Below are 20,968 nucleotides of genomic sequence, written 5' to 3'. Positions count from 1 at the left end.
TTCACAAATATATAGGTTTGCTAGGTTTCCCTAGGTGCCGGCAGGGCTAGGGTTCAAAAACTACAGCTAGGTACTTTGCCAAAAAAGGGTCATTTTTCACTGCAAAATTGAGGTGTGACCACGTTGCGTTTTGCGCCGTTTCCTGTCGCGGGCACTAGGCCGACCCGCACAAGTGAGGTACCATTTTTCTCGTAGGACTTTGGGGAACGCGGGGTGGGTGGAAATTTGTGGATCCACGCAGATTCCAGAACTTTCCATCACAGAAATGTGGGGAAAATGTGTTTTTTTTGTCCATTTTTTACGTTTGCAAGGGATTCTGGGTAACAGACCATGGTGGGAGGCACTCAAGTCACCCCATCCTGGATTCCCCTGGGTGTCTAGTTTTCACAAATATATAGGTTTGCTAGGTTTCCCTAGGTGCCGGCAGGGCTAGGGTTCAAAAACTACAGCTAGGTACTTTGCCAAAAAAGGGTCATTTTTCACTGCAAAATTGAGGTGTGACCACGTTGCGTTTTGCGCAGTTTCCTGTCGCGGGCACTAGGCCGACCCGCACAAGTGAGGTACCATTTTTCTCGTAGGACTTTGGGGAACGCGGGGTGGGTGGAAATATGTGGATCCACGCAGATTCCAGAACTTTCCGTCACAGAAATGTGGGGAAAATGTGTTTTTTTGTCCATTTTTTACGTTTGCAAGGGATTCTGGGTAACAGACCATGGTGGGAGGCACTCAAGTCACCCCATCCTGGATTCCCCTGGGTGTCTAGTTTTACAAAATGTATAGGTTTGCTAGGTTTCCCTAGGTGCCGGCAGAGCTAGGGTTAAAAAACTACAGCTAGACTCTTCGCAAAAAATGTGTAAAGTTTCAGTGTGAAAATGTGGTGTGTTCACCTTAGGTTTTGAGCCACTTCCTGTCGTGGGCACTAGGCCGACCCGCACAAGTGAGGTACCATTTTTCTCGTAGGACTTTGGGGAACGCGGGGTGGGTGGAAATTTGTGAATCCACGCAGATTCCAGAACTTTCCATCACAGAAATGTGGGGAAAATGTGTTTTTTTTGTCAATTTTTTACGTTTGCAAGGGATTCTGGGTAACAGACCATGGTGGGAGGCACTCAAGTCACCCCATCCTGGATTCCCCTGGGTGTCTAGTTTTCAAAAATGTATAGGTTTGCTAGGTTTCCCTAGGTGCCGGCAGGGCTAGGGTTAAAAAACTACAGCTAGTCACTTTGCCAAAAAAGGGTCATTTTTCACTGCAAAATTGAGGTGTGACCACGTTGCGTTTTGCACCGTTTCCTGTCGCGGGCACTAGGCCCACCCGCACAAGTGAGGTACCATTTTTCTCGTAGGACTTTGGGGAACGTGGGGTGGGTGGAAATTTGTGGATCCACGCAGATTCCGGAACTTTCCATCACAGAAATGTGGGGAAAACGTGTTTTTTTGTCACTTTTTTACGTTTGCAAGGGATTCTGGGTAACAGACCATGGTGGGAGGCACTGAAGACACCCCATCCTGGATTCCCCTGGGTGTCTAGTTTTCACAAATGTATAGGTTTGCTAGTTTTCCCTAGGTGCCGGCAGGGCTAGAGTTCAAAAACTACAGCTAGTCACTTTGCCAAAAAAGGGTCATTTTTCACTGCAAAATTGAGGTGTGACCACGTTGCGTTTTGCGCCGTTTCCTGTCGCGGGCACTAGGCCGACCCGCACAAGTGAGGTACCATTTTTCTCGTAGGACTTTGGGGAACGCGGGGTGGGTAGAAATTTGTGGATCCACGCAGATTCCAGAACTTTCCATCACAGAAATGTGGGGAAAATGTGTTTTTTTTGTCAATTATTTACGTTTGCAAGGGATTCTGGGTAACAGACTATGGTGGGAGGCACTCAAGTCACCCCATCCTGGATTCCCCTGGGTGTCTAGTTTTCAACAATGTATAGGTTTGCTAGGTTTCCCTATGTGCCGGCAGAGCTAGGGTTAAAAAACTACAGCTAGACTCTTCGCAAAAAATGTGTAAAGTTTCAGTGTGAAAATGTGGTGTGTTCACCTTAGGTTTTGAGCCACTTCCTGTCGTGGGCACTATGCCTACCCACACAAGTGAGGTACCATTTTTATCAGGAGACTTAGGGTTGTCCAGATTTGTAAAGCAACTGTTATTACCTATTGATTTTTGATGCATTTCTCCCTTCCAAATGAAAGACATTGTGTAAAAAAAAGTCATTTTGAAAAATGACCAATAATTGTCATGCAAGTATGAGTATTCCCAATTTCGAAAATGTGCAAATATGCACTGTTTCCAAACTCTGTAATTTGTTCCCATTTCAGAAATACATAGGTGTCTTTCATACCAATTTTTCCATGTATACATTTTCACACTATAATTGCTATATACCCGGAACTAAAAAAAAACCCTTACAAAATGCTGCTCATTTTTTTACTCTGGGTTCGTTGGGCTCTTGGTGAGCCTACAAGTCCTATATATCCCCACAACCAGGAAGGTCCAGCGGATGTAACGGTACATTGCTTTCTAAGAGATAACATAATTAGAAGAAGTTACAGGTGAAAACGTTGACACAAAAGGCTGCTTTTTTCAACTAATTTTTAATTTTTCCTATATTTAACAGTTAGTTTCTATAAAGAAACCTTGATGGATCTACACAAATGACCCCTTGCTGAATTTTGTCTACTGTTCACAAATGTATAGCTTTCCAAGATCCATTATTGCTTTTCTACCCATTTCTACCATTATCTGGAAGGAGGTTGAAAGCACAAAAAATTGCAAAAATAGGGTATGTCCCAGAAAAATGTCAAAACTGTGTAAAAAAAGTTGGATTTCTGACAAAAATCTGTCATTCCCTAAAAGCTGGAGAAATGGTGATTTCAGCCCCACAAACCCTTTTTTGATATCATTTGCAGAGAAAAACCCAGACGCTTTCATTTGCAGCCACTTTTCCCCATTTTTCACCATAAAAACAAAATGTTGCTGTATTTCTGGGAACCCTCTAGGAGAATCCACAAACCCCGGGTACCTTTAGAATCCGCATGATGTTGGAAGAAAAGGATGCAAATTTGGCGTGGATACCTAATGTGGTCAAAAAGTTACAGGGGCCTAAGCGCGCACTACCCCAAATAGCCCAAAAAAGGCTTAGCACAGGAGGGGGAAAGGCCTAGCAGTGAAGGGGTTAAAGAAGGCTGCCAGCTTCTTCAATGACTGGGTAAATGTAGTTTTGTGTGCACCTCCTTGGGAGCCATCTGTTATGAAGGCACATGTGTGTTCTGTTCACAAAATGGCACATTCCCACATTCTGACCATGTCGATTGTGTAAAGTATTGTGATTCCCAAGGGACCAACATTTTTTTGTTTTGTGTTCCAAAGTACTTACAGGTCTCTGAGTGTGGGGACACCTTTGGTATTGAGGTGTGTTACTTTGCCTTGGGTGCACCACTACTGTTTCTTTCAGGGTAAACAAGAGGTGGCATGACTTCATTGTATTGCTGTGCTCACCTGTTCCCAGACACTAGCTCCTCAGTGTATTTCTCATTCAAGTTTTGGGCTGGTGTGTCCTATTTTTCCTTGTGTCCAAGTGGCATGGTGGGTCTACCAACTGGGGAGTACAGGGCTTACATATGAGCGGAGTAATCTAGTTGTTACTCATGATGCATTGCCTGATATGCACTGTGACCTATTGTTTTTGTACTCATGTGTCAGATGTATACAGGTGACTGATGTTTTTCTGTATCTTCACCTTGCCCACAGCATCATCATTGGAAACCGAGGGAGACACCTGCACGGACCTGGATGAGGGACCCAGCACCAGTGCCACTAGTGCTGGCGAGTCTGCGGGAGCCAGTGGCACGGAGGGCGAGGGGAGTCAGTCAGAGGACCTGTCTGGTGGCGATTCCAACTACGACGCAGACGGGTCCGAGGCTGACCTCATCGAGGGGGCAGAGGCTGCTACAACACCTGGCAGCAGCCCAACATCTGTCCCCGCCTCCTCCATTCCCATCACCGCCCTGCCAGTTGCTCCGGTCCCTTCAGTCCGTGCAGGGCACCACCATGTCTCCTTCGGGACAGGCACCGCACCCCCTGCCCCTGCTGCCCTCAGTGCAGAGTCTGTGGACATACTGCGGCAGTTGCAGGTTGGGTAGGCATCGGTGCTGACTGTCCTCCATGGCCACACCACACTGCTGACACAGATGGTGTCGTTTATGGAGGGCATGTCAGCATCGATGTCTGACCAACGCAGGTTTCTGCGGTCCATGGACTCTTCCCTGACGGCAGCAGTGAGTCTCCTGCTGCGCTTCGTCCCCCCCCTACCCCAGCCCCATCCACACTTCCCTCTCCCATACCTGTCCCATGCACACCCAGACATTCCCAAGCACTCACCCCACCAGACACAGGGAGAACACCACCAAGTAAGGGCAAGCGCACACCTCCTGTCACGCACACTCAGGGGGATGTAGGCACACCCACTGGGGCAAAAAGACATACACGCAGCCACAGTCTGAGTCCGCAGGCCTCACAACCCAGTCCCTCCAAAAGCACTCCCCTTGGCTCCCCTGCCAAACTGACACCCAAAGAGGTCGACATGGGTGAACTGCCACTGTGACACCACCCCGCAAGCGGGCGAGGAAGTCCCCGGGCAGGGTAGTTGAGTCCCGCCCCTGTCCACCCCCTCCCCAAAGAGCGCTGCACCCCATCCCTCGGCCACACCCCCCTCCGTTGGCCCTGGGATTTCTTCCGGTGCAGGGCTTACCCTGGACGCCCTGGCAGCAGTGTGCAGCGAAGTTCTCACATCCACCTTTGCCGCTGCCCCACTCCCTGTGGTGGAGACGTCCACCCCTGCACCCACCACACCTGCCCTTCCCCCTCCTGTCCCTGCGGTGCCTGGTCCTTCCCCACATGATGCCCCTCCTTGGTCGACGAACCTGAGCGTTCCACTGTGCAGGCAAGCTAGGGGAGACGTGTGCCCATGTGTCCCCCCAAGGACTTCTATTATCGACTGGCCATTGGCCTTTGTATATAGTGTCATTTCATTATTTGTTTTTTATGCTGAATAAAGCATTTTATTTTTACTTTGCACACTATTGCATTTCAGGTATTGATGTTGGTGCTGAGGGTCCAGGAGTTTGTGTTGTGGTAATGTGTTATGGTTCAGAGAAATGTTCTAGTCTGATGGTCATGAGGTGGACCATGGTATCTGCGTGCCATCACAAGGTCTCTGCAAAGAATAATTGGTAGTGTGTGTTATTTTGGTTTTGAGACATTGTCCCAAGGAGTGTTCCTTCCTCTGTGGCACCTGACATCTTCCCTGCAAAGAGTTGCACAATTGTTGTGCTGACCTGTGTCTACATTTCCTTTGTTGGTGACTGATCCCTTCAACTATGGCCATGCCTGCTCAGCAATGTCTCCGGCTGCATCGTCTGTGCCATCCTTGCTATTCACTGTACTTGTGTATTGAGTATGTTGAAATGCCTTCATGGAGAAATTCTCCCTTTTCAGCACTATGCATGTGTGTACTGCCGGCCTAGCACACATATGGTACTTGTTCTGCAGGGTATTTGGGCACCTGACTCACAATTGTGGGCATTGTATCTGTGGGAACTCCACCCTATTCCTTCCATGAGTTGACAACGTGTTGGTGGCTGGCCCAGGACCTGTACATTCCTATCAGTCCTGGCATGTGCATGACAGTGTGTGTTCCCTTTGGCTCTCTTAGTTTAGTAGGCAGTGACATGACTATACAGTCTTGTGGCATGATCTCAGTGTGTGTATTGTGCTGCATCCACCAGGGGTGGGTATGCATGTGTTATTTGTCCTCACACCCACATGTGGTGTGTCATGCAGTGGGGGAAAGACATCCATCCTCCTGGGAGTGGGACACTGCTGTCAGTGATGTGTTGATATGGCACTATCATCATTGTCCAAAGTTAGGGATGCGTACATACACCCATGGAGTTATGGTCATCTGATAATGATGTACACCCCCCATGTCTCTGTCCACTGCTGGGAGTCCTCTGCACCCACCCATATATGTCTGTCCACTGCTGGGAGTGATATGCACCCACCCCCATGTCTTTGTCCACTGCTGGGAGTCCTCTGCACCCACCCCCATGTCTCTGTGCACTGCTGGGAGTCCTCTGCACCTACCCATATATGTCTGTCCACTGCTGGGAGTCCTCTGCACCCACCCCTCACATGTCTGTTCACTGCTGGGAGTGATATGCACCCACCCCCATGTCTCTGTCCACTGCTGGGAGTCCTCTGCACCCACCCCTCACATGTCTGTCCACTGCTGGGAGTGATATGCACCCAACCCCATGTCTATGTCCACTGCTGGGAGTCATCTGCACCCACCCCCATGTCTCTGTCCACTGCTGAGAGTCCTCTGCACCCACCCCCATGTCTCTGTCCACTGCTGGGAGTCCTCTGCACCCACCCCTCACATGTCTGTCCACTGCTGGAAGTGATATGCACCCACCCCCATGTCTCTGTCCACTGATGAGAGTCCTCTGCACCCACCCATATATGTCTGTCCACTGCTGGGAGTCCTCTGCACCCACCCCTCACATGTCTGTCCACTGCTGGGAGTGATATGCACCCACCCCCATGTCTCTGTCCACTGCTGGGAGTCCTCTGCACCCACCCCCATGTCTCTGTCCACTGCTGGGAGTCCTCTGCACCCACCCCTCACATGTCTGTCCACTGCTGGGAGTGATATGCACCCACCCCATGTCTCTGTCCACTGCTGGGAGTCCTCTGCACCCACCCATATATGTCTGTCCACTGCTGGGAGTCCTCTGCACCCACCCCTCACATGTCTGTCCACTGCTGGGAATCCTGTGCAGCCACCCACCCACCCCCTTGGTGCAGTACACTGCTGTCCTGGGCCTACACACACATCAATATAAAGTTAATGTGCTGCACCAGGCCGTAGGCCAACATTTGTGGCGTGTGTACGCCTTGTATCCCAAATGTACTGGTGCCGTAGGGGTACGTGTGATACGGATCGTACCCCCGCATTCATGGGGTGTGTACGGTCCGTACCACGCGTACCCCTACGGCCCAAATACAATGGTGATACGGCCTGTACCCACGCTATGTATGTGTGGGTGCGGTCCGTATCACTATAGTAGTGGTGCCATAGGAGTACGCGTGGTACGGCCCGTACACACGCTCTGAGAGCGTGTGTACGGTCCGTTCCACACGTACCCCTACGGCACCACTACAATGGTGTTACGGACCGTACACACGCTCTGAGGGCGTGTGTACGGTCCGTACCACGCATACCCCTACGGCACCACTACAATGGTGATACGGACCGTACACACGCTCTGAGGGCGTGTGTACGGTCCGTACCATGCGTACCCCTACGGCACCACTACAATGGTGTTACGGACCGTACACACGCTCTGAGGGCGTGTGTACGGTCTGTACCACGCGTACCCCTACGGCACCACTACAATGGTGATACGGACTGAACACACGATCTGAGGGCGTGTGTACGGTCCGTACCATGCGTACCCCTACGGACCACTACAATGGTGATACGGACCGTACACACGCTCTGAGGGCGTGTGTACGGTCCGTACCACGTGTACCCCCACGGCACCACTAATATAGTGCTACGGACCATACCCACGCTATGGATGTGTGAGTACGGTGCGTATCACTATTGTAGTGTTGCCGTAGGGGTACGCGTACACGTCCACTTCCGTTGTTGCGTGACGCAGGGATTGGTGGACACGCCCCCCGGAGTGACCAGACCCTTGAGGTAATGTATGTCCTCAATATTGTAGCCCCCCTTGGCCCCTGGGTGCTTTTCTCACCTTCTGCGGCATGTGCGTCGGGTTCGGTGCACCAGGTCGTAGGGCCAGGATTACACGTAGGATGGGGTCCATGGCTGTCCGTCGCGTACCGGGGCTCCGTTTTTGCGTCGGACTCAGTTTTCCGGCTTTTTTTGGCTGCCGTAAAAAAATAGCTGTGCGGAGTGACGTAGGGACGAATCGTACTTGCTGGTCCGTAAAACACTGCCTGACTCCGTACGGACGTCGCGTACGCGCTGTCCAGGATCAGACTCGTAGGTATTTTTTAGCCGTACGGTGTTTTGTACGAATCGTACGGAAATGGTATTTCTGTACGAATCGTACTTGCTGGATTGTACGGTGGATTTCCAGGGTACAAGTCGTATGGAGAATACGCTCCGTACGACGAATCGTACCCGGATTTTACAGGATTGGAATCGGCACCTGTGAGAAGTTGGCCTGATGTATGATGTCACTACTTCTAGTGTACACCTTATATCAGTCCAAACAACCCTTATGGTGATTGGTTGTAAAGTCAACCTTATAGACCAGCTATCCTAGCGGTAGCATGGACAAGAGCAGTCTTAGGCTAAACTCTGAATGGCATGTGAAGCCAGCTGTGATACCATATATAATCCCTTGAATACCAAATGAAAGGACACCACAACAAATATATATATAAAATAAAGTGTATTTATTCTAGTCAAACCCTCAGCACTCTTTATGAGATTCGAGGTAAGTACAACACAGTCTTATTCAAGCATACATTAAGTCACACAGGTAAGTAATACAGTTAGGCCCTAGGGGCCACGCAAACCATATACTAAAGAAGTGGTATAAGGACCACTGTCACGGAAATAGAATAGGCCTAGTCCTAGGGAATCGCTGGGGCTACACTACACTACCAACAGTTAGGAAGTGGGAGGCCCACGGGATTCAGGTGCAGAGTGGAAACACTCACGCGTAATGCGTAAAAGTCGATAGAATCACTAGCAGTTAGAAATAAGCAGTTTTAGGACACTTCTGGTATAACTAGAAAGTCGAGACTCGGAAACTAGACCCTAGGATAGTCACTACCCTTGTGAGCACCGAAGTACCCAAGTTACCTAGCCCACGGGCTGCGGGTGCATAGGTGTGAACTTGCGTCGGGTTTCGTCGTGGACTTCTATGGATGCCTGAAGGAAAGTTGCTGACAGGCAGTCAGTGAAGAGTGTCCGGTGGATCCCAAGGCTGGGATCAAGAAGAGAGGATACCTGCAAGCAGAAGGGACAGAGTCAAGGTCACTAGCCAGTGACCACGTGGAACCAGGAAGGAACCAGGCGATGTCGTGAAGATTTCAGGTGAAGAGGTGAAGCTTGTCGCAGCCGCCACGGGTACCAGGAGACGTCGAGGACGACCAGGACCAGGAGGCGAGCTGTCCCACGAAGGCTCTTGCTGTCGGCGGCGTCGAAGTCGAACTAGGACTCACCAAGCCTTGGCAAGCGGAACCCACGAAGAATGGAGGACTTGCTTCTGGTGCAGACCAGGAAGGTCTGGGGTGCTTCTCTTTTGCAGAGAAGCGGGAGCCAGTCTGGAGGAGCCAAACCAGCAGTGAAGATTCAAAAGTGTGTCGTCGCAAAGGCCGCTAGCCAACGGGCAAGCAACCGGACAGACGCGGCATGCAGGAAAATGCAGAAGGGCCCCACGCAGGACTCGTGGAGTGTGGGGGGCTGATCTTCGGTGCAGATGGTGCTTGGGGTTGGGGCTTCTCAATCCCCGGTGCACAACTTCGAGGGTACCTCAGAAGCTGCGCTGGAAGATACTCGCCACTTTTCCCAGGTAGCCGGTCCCCCGTCTCTCGTCGCCTCCACGGATCTCAGCTCGGCTGTGGATGTGGATCAGAGTCGGAGAAGTCTGGAAGTCAAGGCTCTGGTCGGGCTCTGCAGTCGGTCCCTCGTAGAACTTCAGCAAAGCAAAGGGTAAGTCTCTTGATGGTGCCTGTTTGCAAAGGGTAGCCACTCCTTGGCCACAAGGGAGATTCTTCAGTCTTCTTCTTTCGTCGAATGTCGAAGGTCCAGAGTTTCTGTTCAAGTTGCAGGTTCAGGATAATCTAATCTCCTGGGGCCCAGCTACCACACTTATACTAATCTGGGGGGCTGGGTTACCTGCTAGGTCACGCCTTATGGGTGGGACCTGGGAGGGGGGTGGTTACACCCCCTTCCCTTTGTCCAGTTTCGCGCCAGGACTGGGGCTGCAGTGCCCCAGCACCGGTTTGAACTGGACTATGCATGGGACACCGTGTGTGCCCCAGGCATGTCTCATTCCTTTCAGCCCTCCCTGCCCCAATACACTAAAGTCTGTCTGGGGAGGTGCTAGCACCTCCCCAAGCAGGAAACCTATTGTCCAAGCCTCCCTTGCCGGGATCACTCCCAGCAGCAGGAGGTCAGACTCGTATCTGTGGCAGCAGCATCCATTTTGTGATGCTGAGGCTTTGGTGAGAGTTAAACAGCAAAGTAGGATTTTAACATGTCTCTCCCTCTAGAAGGGAGGAATAATATCCTCATCGCCAGAAATGGTATGGGGGTATTATTCCAAAGTGTTAGACACCTTACACAACATGTTTTGATAAAGCCAAACCATAGTTACCATAACCGTTTAAGATTATAAGGCACTTTAAGAGTATATGGTAGGCTATATCATAGAACAGCTATAAGGACATGGTTCCGAAAGCTGCAGACAGGCTCAGCTCATGCTAGAGCACCATCTCACATGTTACCAAGCACTCTGCCTCCAGGATTGTTAAGGCCTGCCATAGGAGTGACTGATAGGTACACACATGTCTATATATAAGGGTAGATATAGGTATACTATATCTAAGCAAGGGGTGATTACACGTCCTTGCCCCAGCTGAGTGATCAGCCTTTGTGTCTGATTGGAAAGCCAGACCAGGGGTGGCATAATACATGCTGCAGCCCCTGGGAGGCCTAGGGTACACCTATGCCCTGGGTACCTAGGGTACACTGTACAGGGTCCAATAAGGTGATCCTTACCAATTGGGTATGTACCTAGGGTACATGGAGTCCATTTTAAAGAGAGAGCAGACAGCCTGAGAACCTGAATGGCAGGATCTCAGGCCAACTAAGTCGAAAAACCAGCTAGACACTAGGCGAAAAGTTGAGGGTAACCATAGTCAGATATCCACCTTCCTACACCACCTATATGTATTACTTATAATTTTAAACATGTTTTAATATTTTTAACTATGTTTATTTTAGTTATATGTGTTATTTACTTTATTTTACATTATTTTTTATATATTAAAAAACGATACTTTTAACAACGATATTTTTAACAACGATATTTTTTTATCCATATTTTTGTACTTACCATTATGTAGATAGGACTTCAATATTCTGGACATTGATATTGTTGCGTCGATATTTCTGTAGGTCGATAGTCTGACTCTCGATATTCAGTCAGTGATCCGTTTCAAGGACCTTGGCCAATATTTTACTGTAGAAATTAAAGAGCGATAGTGGGCAGTAGGAGGTGCCGAGGTGTGGGTCCTTACCACGTTTCAGCAGCAAAGTAACCACTGCCTCACACAGCGATGGCAGGAGGACCCCAGCCTCAAGATCCTCGGCATACATCTCAAGGAAATGAGGTGCGAGAATATATTTATAGGCTTTGTAAAATACCCCCATGAACCTGTCCAGGCCGGGAGCTCTGGAGCCATCCAAGGAATTAATTGCCTGCACTATCTGCTCCCATGAAAGGCGCTTGCTCAAAAATTGTAGTTGGCCATCTGTCAGCCAGACAGCGCGATTTCAGTCAAGTATTCCATCTATGCTGCAGTATATAAGTGCGTGTAGTATTGAAGAAGCTCTTGAATGATACCTTGATTGTCTGTTAAGGGCCCCCATCGCCCAGGTGCAATTCAGGTATAGACACACTACCACGGTTCGAATGCAGGAGTCACGCTAGTGTACTTCCAGGGTGTTCTCCCTCACTGTATTGTTGGGCTTTGGCATACCTCCCCAGATACACTATTTCCGATCGGCCAGGACCAGGAATTCAGTGAGAAGTGTTGCACGGCGGTGTAATTGTTGCCATGCCACTGCTGGGAGTCTGTCCTATCAATTTCCTGCAGATCGGCTTCTATATGCGCTAAATGATTTTGTATATCCCGCAACACTCTAGCATATTTAGAAATACACACCCTGCATATGTATGACTTAAAGGCATCCAACAGCGTTGCCTGTTCGGCAACAGAGCCGGCATTCAGCATCTCTCAAGGCATAAGTGTTGCAGATATCCAGAAGAACAAGAAGCAATTGTGGTTTGCAACTCCGGCCGCTCCAGTGGAGTGGAGTGTGGGGTCAACAATCAAATTAAGGTCCCCTCCCAGAACAAGAATGTCAATGTCTACCCCCCTTGGATGGCCGAGAGGTCGTGGAAAAAAATAAGGGGAGGTTACATTCGGTGCATATACATTAATCAGTTGGAGGTGGTCGCCCGCAACCTGTATATATTTCCAGTTTTTGTCAATGAAACTGGCTGTACGATGAAAAGGAATGCTCCTATGTATAAGGATGTATACTCCACATGAGTATGAATTGTAACTAGAGTAGTATCTATGGTGACCCCAGGAAGACACAAAAGTAGGGAAATCCCGAGGTGGGAGATGCATCTCCTGAAGAAAGGCTATTTTTATGCCTTGTCGGGAGAGATAGGAAAAGCACCTGCTTGTCCTTATGTGGATTATTTAAGCCTCTAATGTTCCAGGACATGAAGGTAAGTTCAGCTATGTGTGCTCTTCCCATTCGTTCTGCAGCCATCTATAGATATGTAGTCATGAACATGCATGTATAACAACAGTAGAGACCCCTGCTAAACAAGATATAGGGACCAACAAAAACAAAAAAACATAACTCCCAACCTCCTTCCCCCACCAACACTAGACAGGAAACCACCCAGTGAATGCCAGAACAACCAAACAGAAAAACAGATACCCCAACTATGGGTTCCATTACGATGGCGGGCGGACTTTGTCTGCCCGCCACCGTAACGGTACACGGGACCGACTGCCAGAGGTGTGGCGGTCCAGCCATGGCAATTAGGATACCAGAAACATACATGTACTTGCAGGGGAGCTCAGGAGCGACCACGGGTCAGTATGTAGGGTGTGTGCAGGAAGCGTAATACTAAGAGCGGCCAGTCAGGCGGGAAGAGAACCACGCATGCCGGTGCATGGAGATTAGGAGGAGAGTGGTCTGGTGTATTGCACCAAGGTGATGTTTGCTGCTTACTAAGTTGTCTGCAGAAGGCCATGACATCAGCCGGGTAGTCGAAGAAGCAAGCTTTTCTATTTAGCTCAATTCGGAGGCAGGCTGGGTAGACCATACCATATTTCAATCCTTGCTTGCGCAGCAGGTTCTTGGTGTCTGTAAATTTATATCATGCCTCCTGTACTGCTAATGTAAATTCCGGGAACAAGCAGATGGAGGAGCCTTGGTATTGTAGGGGGGCATGCTTGCGTGCCAAGCAGAGTGCTGTGTCCCAGTCTCTATAGTTGAGTAGTCAGGCTATAATAAGGCGCAATGGAGCACCTGGAGGGGGACGTAGACCAAGAGAGTGATGAGCCTGCTCAACCACGAGCATGGACATTACATTTTGGCAGTCAAAGAGTTTGGTCAGTAAGTGTTTCACAAATTGGTCTGGGAGGCCCAGAGCTGTGGATTCCGCAATGCCCATAATAATTATGGTATTTTGCCGGGATTGGGCTTCTAGGTCTTTTAACCGCCACTGCTTTTAGAAGTCGTTTCAGCTTTTCCAATCTTCTAGGTCAGATGTACCTTCCTCCGCCCCAACCATATGTACGCCCTGACGATTGAGGCATTCTCCCATATGGTCAAGCCTGCCCGCTAGGGTGTCGAAGCAAGCATCAGTGGAACGAAAGCCTGCATGAAGTTCCGTCATTATGGCTGCTGCATCGGTCATCTGGTCTTTATTCACACCGCCCACCTCTGTATCCGATGGGGGTTCCAATCTGCCTGTCGCTTTAGGCCTCTCTAAAAGACGCTTGCGCTGCTTAGGATCTTCCCTCATCATGATGGCCAAAGTGGGTGGAGTGCAGGTGTCTACGTGGAGGTAGAGAAGCAGCTGATTCCATGGTCTGAGGGGGCTGCAGCGATGCGCACTGTTTAGATTACTCCCAGGTCGTCTAGGCCAGGTGACGCTAGCAGAAGCGGGTGCAACACCAGTTGGTAAGGATGTAGCCTCACCGAGGCCGAAAGATCAGCGGTGCCCCGAGACCTACCCCCAAGAGCCGGGAGAGCGTCTGATATGCAATGGGCACAGGGGGTTCAGGTGCCCACAGGTGGCATGTATTGCTGGAGACAGGGCCAGAAGGTATAGCAGTGCCAGCAGGCTACTCATCCGGTATAGTCTGACTACAATTAAGGGAGGCTGTAGTTGCGCTGTGGCTCCTCTAGGTCCGTAGATCCATGAGTGATGGAGCGTGTTGCGATGGTGCTGCCTCTGGACCCCGCCTTGCAGGCGTTTGTTGTGAGTGCCTTACCGCGACCTTGGAGTAGGAGGCAGGATGGAGGCATCTCCCCCGGGGCCACGCCAGTGATCCGCATAGCTTCAGGCTAGGCCCTCCCACGACAGGCACTGCGGCAGGGTTGGACTGGCACCATCGATTGTGGCTCCCAGGCGCAGCCAAGCTCCCTCCAGCAGCAATGAGGCAAGCATTATGTAGATGGGACGGGCGTAAGGCCCAGTGAACCTCGATAGCCTCAAGCTCACCCGTGGCACCTGTTGCCGTGGGGTTTCTGAGGCAAATGCAAGGCCTCCGCCCACCGGCCTATGTCTGCCGCGATCCCAGCGTTTGCGCCTCCTAAATGCCTCAGTTATCTAGAGGACAGTGATCATGACAGTGATCATGTTCCGAATAGTAGCTGTCTAAACTAGAACTTAACTGTTAGGTGGCCGTCTTGGTCGCTGGCATGGCCACCCCCCCCCCCAGCTGGTGTTACTATGTAGCACCTTAATTTAGCACCTTAAAAACGTTTTTCAGTACAAAAGATCAACTGCTAATGGTCTGCAACAAGCAGTCGCAACCACCTTTTACCTCATGCTTGCACCTACATGCAATCAACTGTTGCTAGGAATAATCAATGTCTACAACCGTGCAAACACACCGGGTTCACTTAACACTTTTAAGGAACACAGAAATCCGATGTCCACACGCACCTGGAATCACACTGACGTATCTGCATATATCAGAGCACATCCCTCCCTAATTTGCAAGTTGCTTCTGTGTGCTCCATTTTTTTCAATACTATATTATGCAGTCACATGAATCCAAGCGGCCCTACTCCTCCTGACCTCCCCTAACTATGAACAAGAGTCATCAAGACTTGGGAGAGTTAAGGCAAGAAAGAGGGACAAAAAAGACCCCAAGAGGTTCAAGGGGAGGAAAGAGGGGCAACAGGAAGAGGTTGAGATGAAAAGGGAGAAAGACTAAGAAAAGAGACAAATGAGTGGTGGGAGAGAGCTGGGAGAAGGAGAGAGATTGCAAGAAGTAAGAAGACTTGGAGTGAAGGAGATAGATACAGAGAGAGTTAGAAAGAAAAAGGTACTTTAGGAGTGAGGAAAGAGAAAGGAAGGAGGGCAGTGAAGGAAAGAAGAGATACAATGAGAGGGGAAAAATTGAATGAGGGAAATTGGTATACAGAAGCAGGGGGACAGGGGAGGAGAGAGAAAGTAGGGGCATATGGGCAGAAGAGAGAGAACACTAGTGAGGACCAGAGGGCGAGGAGCAGAGAGAAACAAAAAAAGGATGAAGGGATGAGAGGGAGAAAAGAGTGGACTGAACAGGAAGGAGGAAAAGAGCTAGCAAAGCATAGAAAGGAGGTGAAACAAAGGAAAAAGTGAAAGACACAAGAAAGGTGACGAAGCAAGGAGGAACATGAAGGATAAAGAAAGGATATAAAGTTGAAAGAAGGAGAGAAATGCAATTGTGGCAGAGTAGGATGGATTGATTGAAGAAGAGCAGAGAAGGGGGAGGGCAGAAAGCAAAAGCAGGGAAGTGACAATGGGAGAGAGGGAAGTGTGAAAACCAAAGCAAAGAATGGCAAGAGGAGGCAAGAGAAAGAGTAAAGCAAGAGAAAGAGTAGTCAAAGTTTCCAGGTCCTTAAAAAAAAGAAAGAGCAGATAGTGCCTCACAAGTACTTACTTGGCTTCCTTGTGGTCTATCAGTCTAAAGGCTTGATTTAGAGGTGGGTGCTAGTGGAGAACGTTGACTGCCAGCAGGACAAATTAAGCATGTTTTTTTGCTGTACCCTAATCCGGTTCAGGGAGTATGTTAGATCCCCCTGTTAACAGCAAAGCGAGCACCACGGCTGGTGACGAGTGTTTAAATTCCACCGTTCGGCGCCACTGTTAAACACACGGGAGTTTGTCTTACGTACGGATTCTTATTAGGAACTCAGATGATCTCGTACAGCCTTTGGCTTGCTTTCTTCTTCTTTTAGAGCCTGCTTGTTTTAGCCTTATTTTGAACGGAAATCGCGCTTGTTTTATACTTCAGATCTAAAGGAAGTACCAAATGGCGGCCATTTTGAATTTTGATTTTGTTGTCATAATAGAGCAGTTGCCGTTTTTGGCTGTTTTGTTTCCGTAACTTGGGGAGGAGGGGCAATGGCGGCTCCTGACGAAGGTAAGAAGTACATAAATAAAACAAAAAATACAGCCCACAGCCTGTCCCTGTTTAGCGCAGTCTCGCTGCGCAGTATGGTGTCTTGCCTCAGCCTGTACCTCTGTGATGCCAGAGATAGTTCCCTAAATACGAGTGATCGACTTGTTTTGGCTTAAGAGTTAAAGAGAACATTGAGCTCAGCCAGATGCAGGCACGTGGGTCAGGTCCCTAAGCTCAGTGAGTTCCTCTTGGCAGCAGCCTACCTGTCGCCATCCCCACCTTGAGCCTGTGCCTGCTGCTTCACATTGAACGTGTGGCTACCAGTCCTAAGACCGAGAGCGTGCCACTCCCGAGTTTTACTTCAACCGCGTCTGGTGTCCCCGAATCCTGATTATTATCACTCCTCCCTCAGGTGCCATTAAGGATTAAAACAATTGTTCCTGCATGTGGGTAATACAGTCAGCTCCCTCGCTGCTCCTTCATTTTATGCGCTATGAGCCTCCGAAGTTAAGAAAAAAATATCTGCACATTTAGAGTTAATAATAATTTACTAGTAGAAACCGAGCAGAAGGAATTGCGTGTTTTTAGCCAAATTAAGTGTTCTTAAAGCGTGCTTCTAACATACCCTCAGCCTGCTATGTGCCTTTATCCACCTGGTGCACAACTAGACCTAACTTTCCGGGGGTTGGGGAAAGGGCTAACGCGTTGAACAGTGGAGCTGGAACAATGTTTTGGACCAGTGTGAAAATTACTTGCGGTGGCTCTTTTCACAGTTTTGATACACTGCATAAGAGTCTTTTTCTGGGCAATATGCGGTCAAAAGTGCATTTTAAATCACAACATAAGTCTAACATTGCTGTGAGCTTAACATCATTTATGCTTTTTAAGGGTTTTCCTGAAGGAGCTTTAACAGAATGGATGGAAAATGTTACATTTGAATACACATTGGACCAACTGACCGTTTAAGATTTAAAATGGCATGTTTTGTGTCTGCAGCAGTTGCCTTTGCTTCAACCTCCCAAAAACTTTATTTAAGATATTTTGTTATCATCCCCCCCAAAATAATGTATTAGAAAATCGGTAGCAAAAAGTGCAGTATAAAAATATTTCTTAAAATATTGTTTTGTTCATACTGCATTTCTCAGCATACAGTATCTATACATTGTTTGCATGATAAGATAAAGGAGACAACTAACTCTCTTGCTGTTAGGAGGGACAATCCTTCATGTTTATGCTACTTTACACATTGAAGTTGAAGCTGTACTTCTTGGCACTACATGAAAACCCCTTAGTTCAATCTCCCATCATATATTCATGGTTTTGACTGGCTTGGTCACTATTAGAGTCTGAAATTCAACTCACATTTGGAAAGAATTGGCAATAATAATGACAAAACACACAGAAACTCATCACATAGTCAGAATATACATGGTGCTGTCACAGCACACATTGACCTCGATCACGGGTAACCAGTACTAGAGGCTGCTACAACTGACGTGCCATTGGATATACCGGACAATGTCCTTGCTAACTATGATCTCAGGAGTCATGAAAGCAGTGGTAGGATAGAAAAGTAAACATAGGTCTAAATTCCTGTTTTCTTTCTTTATTTACTGTTTGTTACCTCCGGCTAGCCTTTGGGTTGTAAACAAGAGGTTCTTGAATGGTTAAGGATAGATCAAAGGGTCAGCCATGTGATGGGAATGGTGGTCAAATGGTGTGTGACGTCACTTCCACTGCTACTAACATTTTACTGAAGTGCAGCACAGAACTCATACTCAAATTTACACGATACTCAAGAACACTAGTAATGCAAACATTTTTAAATATTAAGGTAGTTGGATCTCCTTTTCCTTCCTTCCCAATCTGTTGGTCACATGGCTACAACTAGTTACCTATAAAGCAATGTTGTTCTTCCCAGTGAGATAATGATGTCTTTCCTTCCTCATTTCCTAGCCCCTGTGTCCTGCGTTATTTTCTTCATCTCCCTTTTTCCTATCTCCTACTTCTTCGGCCCATTTAGGTGACCTTAAGGGGGCTTATAGAGCTATACAAATATGCATTAATCTTCGAATCAATGACCCCCGGAAATAATGTAATAACATCATCTCAAGTGTATGCTACTGACTGGCTAGGAAATACCGTGCTGAATTTGAACACAGACAAAATGGATGTTATTCTTTTGGATACCCTCCCCAAATGCCAAATATTTTGGGAGTTCCCATCAAACATAAGGACAGTGTTGAAACCTTGAGTTTTGTTTCGAACTGTGGCTTGAGTCAGATCCCTTTGTCAGCACTAGAAAACACTTAACTTTCATCTTGAAATCATGCGTGAGGTACGGGGTGGAAAAGTGAAAGAGACTAGTATTGATCATGGCAATACTATTTACAGAGGTCTCAAATGTATTGCATGTTCAAAACCCTGCTGTATTACTGATTTTTGCACTAAAGAAGATGCAAATCCTAACACATTAAAGCCTAAGAAATCCATCAGAAGACTAGATAGTAGACAGTCTGTTAAAAACAGTCATAGCCCAAGGGCAGCAGGCTCATACTGAGCAAGACGATTGCAGCAGAAACACCCAAGTGATATCAGATGGTAAATGCTCTACAGTCAGCACAAGTTCCCCACTGTGGGCAAGTAGTAGAACTAGATGCAAGAAGATATAAAGAACAGGAAGTCACCGCAGTCCTAGATGTATAAGGCAGCCCAGGGGACAAACTCCAGCAATTCATGGAACTAGCAGCTTGCAGCCAGACATAACTACTCCGCCATGGTGAATTCCATAAGGAGGCATCCGTGTCCTATGCACAAGACCAGAAGCATGGGTAACAAACAGCAGAAGGAGGACAGTGGAATTGAAAGGATGCAAATATGTTGCCAGCTATCAGTGTGGCACAGCCCCACAAAAATTGATACACACAGTCTTCAACAATGCTACCCCAGGATCTCCAAGTAGGCACTGCGGAATTTGCTGCTTGAAGTGGAAAATCAGATGCCAATGCCACCACAATATAGTTGTAATTTGACCCATGAGTCAAATTCCTTAGTTGTGTGTTGAGGTGCCACCTTCACATGGTATTATGCCCTGATTCTGACCAAAACAATGCCTGCAGCAGGATTTCAGCAACAACATGGTGGGATAGTGTAGAGATAGCAAACGTCAGGCTCACCCTCAGCTTGTATGCCTGAAGAACAGAATTCTTCAAAGCAACACTGGATCCCTGCAGGTTAAAAGCACTGAAGAGCAGTGTTGATTGGACCATTCGGGCACTCTGGCTGTGAGATGGCCCAGCTTGAAAGGGCGAGTGTGTAGGCCATTTTATGGTCCTGTGTGCTGTGATAGGACCAAATATCTAGTTCACACACTGGATCTTTCCAACCAACCCACCTGGCAGTGTCACAGTGCCCAATAGGCCAGTCTAATCTTTAATTTTCACAACAAACCAGCCAGATGTTTGGCACTGGTTCACATCTGACTGACAACTTCCACTTATTACTCCTTCTTAGTTACTTGTTTTCACACATGGTTTGCCCTTCCCCTAAGGACTTCTTACTTGAGAGACATAGTTCCAATATATCACAGAGGCAGCACCAGTGCGATAAGCCAATGCCTCTATCACCGCCCGGCACAGGATATTTTCATTAACCCCTTCGCTGCTAGGCCTTTTCCCCCATTGTGCTAAGCCTTTTTTTGGCTATTTGGGGTAGTTTGCGCTTGGGCCCCTGTAACTTTTTGACCACATAAGGTATCCACGCCAAATTTGCGTCCTGTTTTCCAACATCATGGGGATTCTAAAGGTACCCAGGGTTTGTGGATTCCCCTGGAGGGGATCCAGAAATTAGCCAAAATACAGGAAAACATTTTTTTTGGGAAAAAAGGGCTACAGATGAAAGCGTCTGGTTTTTTCCCTGCAAATGGTATCAAAAAGGGGTTGTGGTGCTGAAATCACCATCTTCCCAGCTTTCAGGGCCAAGCAGACGTTTGTCAGAAAACCAACATTTTTTACACAGTTTTGGCATTTTTTTGGGACATAGCCTATTTTTTGTACTTTCAACCTCCTTCCAGTTAATTGTAGAAATGGCTATGAAAGCAATAATGGATCCTGGAAAGCTATACATTTTAGAAAAGTAGACAAAATTCTGAATTCAGCAAGGGGTCATTTGTGTAGATCCTTCAAGGTTTCTTTATAAAAAACTAACAGTTAAATATAGGAAAATTTTTAAATTAGTTGGAAAAAAACAGCCATTTGTGTCAACGTTTTCACCTGTAACTTCTTCTAATTATGACAGCTGTTTGAACGCAATATACTGTTACTTCCGCTGGACCTTTCTGGTTGTGGGGATATATAGGACTTGTAGATTCACCAAGAACCCGACGAACCCAGAGCCAATAACTGAGCAGCGTCTTGAAATGGTTTTTAGGTCTCGCCTGACCCAGCACATGCGCTGGTCTGGCGAGACTTATTGAGAGGGCTCCAAAAAGTG

The 20,968-nt window shown here is 48.0% G+C and overlaps 1 protein-coding gene across 1 annotated transcript in view; it reads left to right on the top strand.

Moving 5' to 3' along the window:
• The first annotated feature begins 16,373 nt into the window (after positions 1-16,373).
• Positions 16,374-20,968, top strand: part of LIN52 (lin-52 DREAM MuvB core complex component) — a 338,499-nt gene continuing 333,904 nt past the window's right edge. The window contains exon 1 of the mRNA XM_085626775.1: positions 16,374-16,498. Coding sequence (XP_085482901.1) covers positions 16,480-16,498 — 19 coding nt within the window. The 5' untranslated portion in view covers positions 16,374-16,479. The remainder of the gene's footprint in view (positions 16,499-20,968) is intronic.

The sequence above is a fragment of the Triturus cristatus genome, chromosome 9 (assembly GCF_964204655.1).
Source record: "Triturus cristatus chromosome 9, aTriCri1.1, whole genome shotgun sequence".
Lineage (NCBI taxonomy): Eukaryota > Metazoa > Chordata > Amphibia > Caudata > Salamandridae > Triturus > Triturus cristatus.
Note: the sequence above shows the minus strand (reverse complement) of the source record. Positions and strands in the feature narration are given on the sequence as shown.